This window comes from Lissotriton vulgaris, unplaced genomic scaffold (genome assembly GCF_964263255.1).
Source record: "Lissotriton vulgaris unplaced genomic scaffold, aLisVul1.2 SCAFFOLD_2351, whole genome shotgun sequence".
NCBI lineage: Eukaryota > Metazoa > Chordata > Amphibia > Caudata > Salamandridae > Lissotriton > Lissotriton vulgaris.
The window spans coordinates 63,521-76,341 of NW_028244342.1; the positions used below are offsets into that span (position 1 = coordinate 63,521).

Genomic DNA, 12,821 nt, shown 5'->3' on the forward strand with positions numbered 1-12,821 from the left:
TCCACAGATGCGTGAAAAGTTCACAGTTGCGTCACGTTTACTCACAGTACCTTTTAGATGCAACAAAGTTCCACAAGCAGGAAGCTGGTGCGGTGGAAACAAGCGATGCGTTACTCCTGAGACCCTGGGGAGGCGATGCGACAGCCCCGCTGCAGCAGCGGGCGTGTTGCGACGAATCCGGTCTGTATGGGGAGGAAGGCAGCTTGCGTAGATTCCGGTGCGTAGGTTCCGTGGGAAGTCTGTTCTCGCAAAGGCACGATGCGATGATCTCGTAGGGGCTGCGACGATCTCCGGGGCGACGATGCGCGGTCCAGCGGTGATCCTCTCTCTCGCAGCTCCTCGGTGAGATGCTTCTGCAGCGATGTCTGCAGCGACGTGATGCGGTCCGCAAGCAAGCGGTGCGGCGTTCTCACCCAGACGACAGGCTCTGCGACGACACTCGCAGCGATGTTCGATTCTCCCTCACCGGTCTGGTGCGTCCCGCAAACGAAGGGTGCGACGGCTCCGGCAGCGATGTCAGGCGCTGCGCCGATCTCGACCTTCGTAGCGGCGGGAAACTTCTCGCACTGTCGGGGATGCGCTCCGCAAGCGAGCGATGCGACACTTTTCAGCTTCACAAGTTTCTCAGCTTAGTCTCAAGCTTCCCAGCTCAGGTTCAACCTCCAGAGGCCCCACAACTGGATCAAGCACTCTAGGAAGGACAGAACTCTCTCAGCAGAGTTCAGGGAGACTGGGGGTGAAGTCCTTTTGTTCCTGGGACTTCGGAAACAGGGAGCCAGCTCTTCTCAGGCCCTTGGAGATTCCTTCAAGACAGGGGACACAGCTCACAGCAAAGTCCTTCCCCTCTCCTTGGCAGCAAAGCAACAGCAGGTCAGTCCAGCAGAGCAACAGCAGGACAGTCTTCCTTCTTCAGAGTCAGCTTTCTCCTTGGCAGAGGTTCCTTCTTGATTTCCAGGATGATCTAATTTTCTGTTGTCAGGGGTCCTGTACTTATACCCCAAAAGTCTTTGTTCTCTCAGTGTATGTGGGCCCTGAGCCCGGTCTGAACCAGTTCTGGGTGGATCCTGAGCACTTTGTTTTGCTGGCTGCATCTTTCCTTTCAGAGTGAGGGGCAGAGTCCTCAGCCGCCCAGCAGGAGGTAGAGCCAGCATTGTGGCAGGCAGGCACAGCCCTATTCAGCCCAGGTGCTAACTCCTCCCACCACTCAGGTAGCAATTGCTCCACTCAGCCTAGTGCTGACTCATCCAGCCCCTGGGGGGACTCCCCAGCCCCTGTCACTCACAAACCAGACAGTCAATACACAAACAGTCTCAGGCACACAGAAGGGTCAGACAAGAGAACAGCAACTTTCTAAACGTGCTGTCCTCAAACACAGGATCTAAAAACCACCTTTCCTAAAAGATGCGTTATTAAATTCTGAGTTCAGGGATACTAGATACTTATGTCCTATCTTGTTCCTATGGGAAGAAATGCCGTTAACCACTGTAGCCAGCATCCCCCATGTTAACCTATGGAGCAAGATAGCCTTACAATAGTGAAAAACGAAAATGGCTGTAATTCACTACCAGAACATGTCACCTGCACTAGTACATGCTCTACCTTTCACATACACTGCACCCTGCCCAGGGGGGTACCTTGGGCCTTCCATAGGGGTGACTGATGTGCACGAGAAGGGAAGGGTTAGGCCTGGTCAGCGGGGACGCGGACCAGGAGGACATGGCAGTTCTAAACTGCCGTAGGCGCTGCAGTGGCAGGCCCGAGACACCATTTTAGAGCTACTCCTGTGGGTGGCACAATCAGTGCTGCAGGCCCACGAGCAGCATTTGTCATCACCGGCCCTGGCACACCCAGTGCACTTTACGAGGGACTTCATGGTGATACAAATATGCCAAACATGTATATCCAATCAGAATAACAATTTACATAGGGAGCACTCACACTCTGGCACTGACCAGCAGTGGCAGAGTGTCCAAAGCATCTAAACCAGCAAAAACGAATCCAGCACAGCATCAAAAATACAGGAGGCAGAGGCAAAAAGATGGGGGTAATCACGCCAAAGATGCCAGGTCTAACAAATTGTTATCCCGAAAGAAGGGTATCTCAAGAAACCATAGGAACCATTCTGAATTGGTTCACTTTTTCTTGTGTTCCCTTGCCCCTAAATTACAGCAGTTCTCCGGCGGCTATATTATCCCCATTCTTTTTAGCATCTATAAGCTCCAACTGGCAAATCCTGTGGTAGAACAGATTGCAAAATCAGTGGATGACGCTCAGTTTATTGAAGCATCAAACAGACGTACTTTCCTTCAGGGCAAAACAGTCTTACTTCTACAACTGCTGCAGTGCACCAGTGTATGTTAGTAAATTAACTTAAATTTAACCCTTCTAAGGTGGAAAGCCTATTCAAGGACATGACAGCTCCATGAAAACAAAACGTAAAATGGCTCTTCACAATGGTGTTCATCCAAATCCTTCCCCATCAATTTGCAATCTGGGTATAATTCATGACAAACACCTCTACCTCAAACGTCAAGTGGCAGACATATCCTGGACCTTCTTGCACCAATGAAAGCTATTAAGATGGGCCTTTCCCTTTATTGACCCCACTTATCACACCTTTCTTGCCATGGCCTTGGTTCATTCTCAACGTGATTATGGCAATAGTATTTATCCAGGCACCTTTGTATTACAAAAACCTCAACGGTAACAGAATGCAGCAGCCAGACTTATCACTGTCTGCAAGAAATGGTAACACATTTATTGAAATCTCCATAAATTCTAGGAGCTCACTACGGAAAAACTGATGTTCAAATATCCTATAATCATTCGTAAAATGGTCTACTCCTCTTTTCCACCATTTCTTACCGGTAAGTTAAGTCGTTATCACCCAATCGCATACATTAAGATTGTCTATTAGCCTTCTCCAGATGCTGATTACCCGCAAGACGTGATTCATTGACAGCTTTTTCTGTTGCTGAGCTCTTGAATTAGATTCCTTTAGCCCTTCATTCTCAGCCCTTCTGAAGATTTGGCTTTTCTCTATATAGTTTCAATTAGTGTTAGTAATAAACGCTTGGTCACAGTGTTTTCAGTGACGCAAAGCTTATGTTACAGCATCTTTACAAATATAAACGATTGAAAAAATAATTTTAGTTTGATTAGTACCTAAAGCTGATGACAGCCATTTAAAGGTAAGACATAAGATCTTAAATATAGAGTGGGCTAGACCTACACTAGTAGCTAATTTCGGTAACGGCATGCCTCAGTGATGGGATATTACTTCTTTTTAAGCTCAAAATAGTCCTGCATTTCTGAATTTTGAGATATTGCTCTATACATATTAGGACAATCTGGAATAGAATATTACAGCAGTCAAGTTTGGAGTTGACTGTGGCTTCTGTAACTATGGCCGGATTCTTCAGAGACAGTACATTTATGATCAGTTTATGTTTGCGTATACTACAGAAGAAGCTTTTAGTAACACCTCGAATGTGTAGCTTAGGAGAAGCTTCAGCTGCACAACTAAAGCCCAATATTTTTCTTCTTGATTCTACTTCAGGCATGTTCCTTCAACCACCCTGCACTTTCTGTTAATATCACTCTTGCAGGGTTTCATATCTGCTTTTTCCACTTTACCCAGTTTTCTCACTGTTCTCTTCCTCCTCTTTTCTCAATTTTTCTCTTGCTTCGTTTCAAAGTTCCCCCAAAAAATGAGTGCTGGTGCCCACCACTGGCAACCAGTGGCACAAATTAAGCACTGTGACCATGGCATTAAGCAAAAGATATGACGCATCCATCGAAAACTGTGGAGTTGGAAAACGGTTCTTATTCAGTTTATTTAGCGTTGCCTTGTGACTAGGAAACATTTTTGTAGATTTAAGGTTGATGTTCCACACAGAATAGAAGCAATGCGCACCATAAGTGAGAATGTAGAGTGGTTTTCCATTGGTGTCCATAGTGGTCAGACAGGGAGCTTTGGGCGAAATGGTCCCCCATCGCTGGAGAGCTGCTTCTAAGGAAGGCGGCCAATTTGTCACGACCCCCAGCTGCTCCCCACGCATGGCTAACATCTGGGCTCCTTCTGGCTTTGGTTGGTTTGGGTCAGGCTGTTGAACTGTGGAAAAAAGAACAGGTTGTTGTGGTGGAAAATAATGTAAATACAAAAGAAATGCATTATAACTCTTCAAGGGAATGTGCCATTATAAATATTCTTGTAAAAGAATATCTCAAACAAAATGTCTAATACCACAGTATCATGAATTGTCGGATATATAGATTAGTACATATATTAATGGTATGTAGATTTCGAAGTTAAAGAATAAATCTATATTCATTTATATACACTTACTTTCACGGTTTTGCGGTGTTGGAAATTGTATCTACGATATTTTTGAAAGTACAATATTTTTCTTCGAGAAAGGCATGCTTTTTAAACCTCACCATGAATCTGCTTACAAAATGTACCATACAAAAAACATACAATGCACAACAGGATTAACAGGCAAAACCCAGTTTAGCCAATGCAACCGGTGCATCAAACTGAGAAATTAATAAAAGCATTTATTTCCTTAAACTGAAACCATTTTTAACCAGAATAATTTGTCCTGAAGGAAACTCCTTAGCGTTCAGTCTGAAAACCACAAGTCTCCTTCAAACAATAACATGACTTAAATCATCTCACGTCAAAGTATGTAATGTTATTCCCCATCTTGAAGGTTAACAATCATGGATCATACAAGACTGAGTATGCTTCACAAACACATCACACTGCCCGGGCATGAAGCCTTGAGCCTCCTTCTACAGAAGTGAAGCCTAGCTCCATTGTGTATACGCTCAATGTACAATAACCAGTGTAGGGCCTTATTCTCAAACACACTCATCGGATTAAGTGGAAAAGTTACCTGCACCGGCTTATGTCTATGATTCGTGAACATTGCCAAATTTTACGAACTTTTCAAAGAAATTCAAGAGTACTACTGAGAATCTGCAATGGTACACCTGTGGCTAATTATGAATTCATTACGGTATATGTATCCTTTTCCACACACGGAAATGCCACACTAATGTGCATTTTTTAATCACTTTTCTCAACCAGCTTGTCTTCTTTTAGAGAAATATTCTTATCCTTTGAGAAACCCCTTCCCTTACACCACCACTAATGTTGGTGTTGAATGCTCTACTCAGCAAAGAAGAAATTTATTTAGTGGTGCCACCTTAAGAGGAGTGAATCTCTGACCAATTTCATGTTAGAAACATGCCTGGAACTATTGGTAAATAACCACAAACGTCTGTGGATGTTCACCAACTTTTCCTGGTGAAACAAACACTAAATAAAGTGCCTGTAAACTTATGCCAGATTTCTCAAACAGCAACTACACCACTGTCAGAAATGTTTGAATGGTAGGTGCTATTTATCACTCTCAGTTCCGAGAATTAGAAGTGCAATTTTACTCTGGTAAATGCTGGTATTTGCTGGTTTGTTACCCACTTCAAGAACAAATAGATTTGTGAATCGAACCAGTCAAATACTAACACATTGTGATAACTCCTAATTCAAACTCTTCCGTATAGCTCTGAGTAGTGTCACATTCAGGCTTGACATCTGATGTCATCCAAAGGAAAAAAGAAAGCTCCAAGCTCTAACAAAGGATTTCACACCTCAGACATCCTCTACATCCAAGAATTACCCTCCAGCCTTCCCCACATCACAGCTTAACAATCAAACACCTACCGTCTAGATGGTTTTCACAAATGATCTGGATCTTATTTTAGGTTAGTAGATTTTCTGCTGCTGGGATTCTCACTTGAAATTAAGGTGATCACTGCCCTTGTGATCTTGAGTCTGGACTACATGAGAGCACTCTTCCTTGGTGCACCCAGCTATCTACTTTACAGCCTACAATGGATCAGTGCAGCACTACACACCCTACATAGGCTTCCAGTTGCAGGAAGAGCCTCCTTCGTCAACCATTCAAGCAACAAGACTCCCCATCAAAAATATATACAGAATTAAAAGCCCAATGTACAGCGAACCTCACCTTATGGATACGCTTTCTCAGTCAAAATTGCAAAACCTTCAAACAATGCTCATATAAGAAATCTCCTTCAAACGATGCTCTTATAAGAAATCTTCACAACCACCAAGCTTTACCCACAGAACTGCAGACACTTCACCTGAGCCGTGTAGCATCATGATATGCATAGCCAAGAGTATTATGGAACAGCTAAAACAGAAGATGTGTTTCAGCGGATCCCAGCACTGCACCATGATGGGAGCACAGATTTCATCCTCACAGACAGCCGCATGCTAACACTACCCAGACCCGCATTTCTCCTCACTGCTATGCGAACACCATGCTAAGAACCCGCTAACCTTCACACTTCTTCCTCTGCATGCAATCACTGCATTAAGAGGCTACATTCCTGCAGTAATACAAATGGAGCACTTCCCCAACAAGCTCTGAACAAAGCTTCCTTTAACACACTCTCGCCACCAACAAATGCAAAAAACAACAAAGTGATGAAGATGCTTGAATTATCCTCAGGCACTGGCATTACTTAGAATTAGCAGGTAATGTTAAGCTCTGTGAGGGAATAGCACGATTTGTTCTCTCTATTTGATTACTTCAAAAAACACAACAATAAGGAATACAAAACAGAAAACCTGACCTTGACCTAAACACCATAATGCGACTACAATGAACCAGAATACTAGATTCAAGCGGTATGCTGACTGAGGGCTCTTAAACACATGGGATCTGATTGAGAAGCTAGCGTTTAAGGATACAAAGCAAACAACAAAAAAGGAAAAGGTCCTCAGGAGAATCTACAGGAATAAGTAGGTTGTCTGGTGCCTAAGGCCTTTCCAAACATCTTAGGAACTACACATTGTGTGAACTTTTGGCATTGTTACAATTATACAGGAAGTGTGTAACACTGTAATACATGGTTGCACCCATCATCAGGGAAAAAGGGAAATAAAAATTGTATTGAAAAAAAAAATGCAAATCAAATGCGCACACGAAGCAAGATCTATTCAGACTGCAGACAAATAAGCTACATATCAATATGAAGAAAAAGGGTGCTGAATTACCTTCCAACAATTCTTCAAAATCATCTACAAAAAACTCTCGTAATGGAGGTCGCTTCGGCCGCTTTAACGTATTGACCAACTGCTGAATTTTAGCCGACACTCTGCTACTCACAGGAACCCCTGTTGAGGAAAAAAGCAGACATTAATGGGAAAAATCATAAAAGAATCTGCTCAAAGTTGAACAAATACTCATCACAAGGCATCAGTACGTTTTTGTGTTTATATGCTGATCTGCATACAGGACAAGTATATAGAGTTTATCAACGTCTTTGAATTTGAAGAGCTATGAACAATTAGTCCAAAATCTTTTAAACTCACTAAATGAATATTGCAAACTAAAAGGCCTGGAAATCAACCCTGTTAAAACAAAATATATGGCTATAAAACCCCACAAATGTTTTAAAAATAACAGCGCTGAATGGAGTGATCCTAGAGCGTGTCTCTAATTTCGTTTATCTAGGGGTAACCATTGATTCAAAACTTTCATTGAACCCACAGATAACGAAATCAAAATCAATCTTATTGCAAAACTCCGCTCCAATAAAAAAAAAAATATACGCCTATGACAAAGGCAGTCACACCAGCCCCGGAAGTTTATAAGTCCAGAGCGCACACCTCAGCCCTGTATCGTTCACGGCTGTGGGGTGAGGAAAATCTCTTCGCTCTAATTGTGGGGAGAACTAAGGTTTTAAGAAGATTTGTGGCACTCCCCCAAAACACTCCCTTAACTCTGCTAATACATGATCTGGGTATAAAACGACTTATACACAAGGCAATCTGGATGACCCTGTCATACCGGATCAATCTGGACCACCAATGAATTAGAAACATATAGACAAACATTGACTGAATTATTGATACTTATATTACTTTCCCAAGGTTGGCACACATTCGCAAGTGGTTCTTTGATTTAAGCCTGGGCAGATTCTGGGAAAACCCGAGCCTGCTGACGTCTGACTCACAGCGGGAAATTAAAACCATTTATTGGAATTTCATTTGGCATAGTCAGTTTAAATAGTATCTCAGGAACCCTCACAACCCAATTCCTGATGTTCAAAACAACTCCTTATTTTGAATCATTTTTGGATGATATTGAACCCCAACTGGCAAAAATTCTATACCTGAAGTTCCGGTACGATATGCTACAAATAAAAACCTTTACATCAAAATGGGGACTACAACAGGATGGAGATAAAGATTTTAAATGTACGCTGTGCCATCTGGGGGTCAGGGAGGATATTGCCCATGTTTTATTCTTCTGCCCCAAATATGTGAACCCAGGAGAAAATGGATAAAACCCCTAGGTAGAAGTTTGAACATCAGAAAATATAATGATATGTTGCGTATACTAAAAATTATAAAGATATATATGCTATTTTAAATGGGGGTATTCCTAGGGATTAGTATCCAGGTATTAGGATGTGTATTAATGTGGATTTTTGAAGGTATATTTTATTGAGTCCTAATCATAATGACATCCTTGTTATCATCGAAGTATGATGACCAGTGTATTAAAAGTGCTTTTAGTAAGGTCAAGGAAACTTGCACTTGGCACTTTATGGAACTTAATGCTAAAAAATTGTACATGGGGAACATAAACTTCTGAGACAAAATCAATTGAAGATTTCCAACTGTGTAAATGTAGCAGACTGTTACACAATGTTGCTGCTGTTAACTGTAAATATTATGAGGATCAATGCACTGTATTGTATTCAATAATATTTTTAGTATTTTAATCCTGCTGTGATGATTCTGTGAATCGAATAAAGTACTTTTGATGATGATGATGAATATTATTGTGATTTGTTATTTTTCCTGATCTGGAAATACATATACAGTGGTTGGTATTGCACAGCCCTTCCTGCAGTGAGAAGCTCGATGCAGGAGGGACTCTTGGACTGCGACAAAGAAGGATGCTCAAGTAATTAATATTGCCAGCAAGTAATCTGAACGTTGCCTCTTTATGAAATTGCTGCATCACTTCTTCTACAGTGTTCTGATCTTTGGCTGCAGGCCCAGAGTTACATAACCTTGAAGCGCACGTGAAACAATCTAACATTGAAGTACCTTGCCAGTTTTTAATGTTTTTGATTTAATTATATCTTCTACATAGCAAGCCATTCTGGTCAGGTTTAGACACTGATTTGGAAGGAGTGCAACCTTGACATCTAAATCAAGAATAGCCGTAACATTCAGCCCAGCAGGGCAATTCCATACGGACTGCCTCTGCTAAACTGTTTACTGGCACACAACAAAAAAAACACAGATAATTATGCCTGATCAACAAGGATACTTTGCAAACACTAATATTAGAGATGGCAAAAATATGTGGCAAGACCCCAAGATCGATGGACAATTTTTGTTGACTAATAATGAATAATAAGCCGATTATTCACCATTAGTGTAATTAAACATGCATTTACAATGCAACGGTCTCGCCTTCGGAAAAGTTCGAGCTACTGACAAACTTTTTATTTATGTATCGGTTTTGAAAACTGATAAATAAAAGGCATTGTCATTTACAATCCCAATAGCTTAATCTCTCGCAAATACGAGACCTATTGCATATCACCGACACATACACAGAGAGCCACACACACAGAGAGCCACACACACAGAGAGCCACACACACAGAGAGCCACACACACACAAAGCCACACACCCATACAAAGCCACACACACGCACACACAAAGCCACAAACACTCACACACAAAGCCACGCACGCACACACACACAAAGCCACACACACACACAGCCTACGCCAGTCGACCTAAAAACGACAACTCCAACAATGCATTGCTTTGTAAAATAAAAGAAGCCTGGTTCGCGAATGTCTATTGATAAGGAGTCGATTTATTAACTAGTTTGTAGATTCTCTTCTGCAAGAAACGCCTCACTATACTGACTAGATAGTGACCGCTGTCCTCAGCCCAAGTCTGGCGTCACACGATCTCTTCATTTGAATTGATTTATTTAGTGAATTTAAATGGGAGCCCCAGCTCCAAAAAAAGCTAGAGCTGACAAAAGACGAGGGAACATGGTCAAAGCATCCTATGGTCTGGCATCGGTTCAGTGTCTGCTGCCACTGCGCCATTATAAGAAGTTGAGAGAGACAAATCCCGACGCTCCGTACTCTTTACCGCACCAAAACGCGCAACAAGAACGCCAGAATTTTCAATGTCTTAAAATCCTGGAAAATTGAAACAAATGCTGGCGGTGGTGCCAAGGGGTATGATGTTGAACGCCCTCACGCTAGTTACTCTGCCCTTCACCCACAGAGCAGGCAGGGACCCGGCTTGACACAACCCCCACCACTGCCCGCCGCTCCCCGCTAGGAGGCGATGAGACCAGGCTAACTTGTGCTGGGCGCTGAAACTAGCCAGAGATCGGAAACCATGGGGCTTCGTGGAGTGTGGCGACATCTTCTGTTGCTTACATCTACTCAAACGCAGGCTGCTGGGCCCATCTCGTGGGCCACCTAGGGCCCTGCCTGCCGCATGCCGGGGTGACGCCGCGGGAAACAGAGGGCCCCGCCCCCGTGCACGCCATGCAAACATCATGCTAATCTGCTCTTTGTCAGTCATCAGCCGGGCGACACGCTCAGAATAAAACCCAGTAATTAATTGCTCATCTGCATCCCGTACCACCCCTGCCTGCCCCCGGCTACCCGCCCGGCGCGCCGGCGCTACGTTCTATACTTGACGACGTCCTCGCACTACCACTCCGGACCAGAGCTAATTACTGCGCCTCGAACACCTCGCCTCCCTCTCCACCGCCGGCTGATGCCCTGTCAAGAGCACAGAGTCTTTGTCACAGGTTTTGACAACATGAATTGCCCCTGTAATGTTCAGCCACAAAAGGGAGGCGATTAATCGAGTACAGTTGCAGAGTACCAACACTGCCGCCATCTCTAAGCCCTGTCCTTTTCAAACTGGGGGGCGTGTTTTTCTTTCTCCCCTCTTCTCCATTGGCTGGAGGGGAGGAGAGAAAGAAACGCAAAAAACATGCCCCTCATTCCGAAACGGACGGGGCTTAGCTACAAAAAATGATGTCACAGAAACCTCTTCTCCAATGGCTGGCCGCCGTTTAGGCAGTCAGCCAATGGAGAAGAGGGGCGGGTTTAAACCTCGCTACTCTGAGACATGAGATCTCGCCAGCGAGACTCCGCATGCGCAGTCTACGCTAGCCGAGACCTAAAAACGGAGAACCAGGAACTGGAATGAGGGTTTTATTGGCAGATGAGGCAAGTGAAAATGTTTTGCGAGTGCTTGTAGGCGAGTGTGATACAGAGAGGCGGGTGCATGTGTGAACATGTTTTTAGTGAAAGTTAAGAGAGAATCACTCATAAGTAGTGGGTTGCAGCGAGAAGGATGTGTAAGTAAGTGAGAATGAGTAAGAATGAGTGAGTAAGAGACTAAGTGAGTAAGAGTGGGTGACAGAGTGAATAAAAAGAAGTGTGAAGGAGTGTTAGAGCGTGAGTGTGACCGTTAGAAGCGAATGTGTTTCAGAGTAAGACTGAATGCAAATGAGTATAAGTGTCTGGGTGAGAACGAGTGAGTCAGAGTGAAAATAAGTGAGTGAGTAACAATGAAAGAGTATGAGTGAGAGCAAGTGCGTAAGTATGAGTGAGTGTGATGGAGCAGAGTTTTGCGAAAATAAAACCTGCTCGGATTGAACCCTCAGTAACATTTACTAACAGGGTGTTGTGAAAATGTATTAATTAACCTTAAAATAAGGGGAAAATGCATTTGCGCATACGTAAACTAATGTGTGTACTGATGCATGAAACTAGGTCGCATTCTGTATGGCTTTAAGAAAAATAATGACTAATTCTGCTTTTGTGCACGTTAATAAAACATTGCTAGGAATAACACAAGTTGTGTATGGGTTTGTGCAATGCTGAGATGATGTGCAATAAAATTACATTTCAAGAAAAAAATGTTGTGTGTTTGTTTTTACAGTAGAAAAGGTGAGCATGCGCCTACTTTCCTGCATGCCAGTTTGGGGTTAATATGAGCTAGAAGAAATAAAAAGAATAAAAATGGGCTCCGAAATTAGAGCAGAGAACGCAACAGACCTTCATGGTGTGCTGACTGACTGCCAAACTTTAGAAGACATTTTTGATAAGCAAGTGGAAGCGATGCAACTTCTTCACGAGATGGCAGAGGCAAACAAAGAAAGCGGGAAAGACTTGATATATGTGATACACTTCAGGAAATATGTGCTGTGTTTGTGTTCAAATTTGTTTCCTGGGTAGAATCTGTCGTAAGGCTGAATGTTCAAGACAATGTGACATTTAGTAGAGATTAAGCAGAGAGTGGTGTGATAGAACACCCCCGTTCTTAGCCAATGAGAGTCGGAGATTATACGAATACTGAAACAAATGTGAGTTGGACATTTAGGTTTTAGGGTATAATTGGGGTGCCCAGGGGGGTGTGGTTTGAGTAGGTGTTGGTCAGCTAGCGGGAGATCGCTCATGTCGTTGGTTTGCTGTTTCCAGATAGAGGCCTACCTGCTTCCTGATCCTGATTCCTAACTTAATGTTTGCCACTCTATTCTTCTTGAGGGGTCCCACTGCTCTTCTTTGGTCAAGAGGGTAGATTTCCCGGTTTCTTACTTGGGTTAGTATAGATTACTATTTCAAATTTGCATAATTATTTGCAAATGTATTTTGTCTCTGAAACTTTTCTCTCTTCGCCTACCCTCTCCTTCAATGCATTGTTATTT

At 43.2% G+C, this 12,821-nt stretch overlaps 1 protein-coding gene across 1 annotated transcript in view; it reads right to left on the reverse strand.

The window, feature by feature from the left end:
* Positions 1 to 12,821, reverse strand: part of LOC147667590 (disco-interacting protein 2 homolog C-like) — a gene marked incomplete at both ends in the record, with an annotated part of 319,227 nt that overhangs the window by 51,984 nt on the left and 254,422 nt on the right. Inside the window, 2 exons of the mRNA XM_086948800.1 lie at positions 3,917 to 4,114; positions 7,094 to 7,213. Of these exons, the coding sequence (XP_086804926.1) occupies positions 3,917 to 4,114; positions 7,094 to 7,213 (318 nt within the window). The remainder of the gene's footprint in view (positions 1 to 3,916; positions 4,115 to 7,093; positions 7,214 to 12,821) is intronic.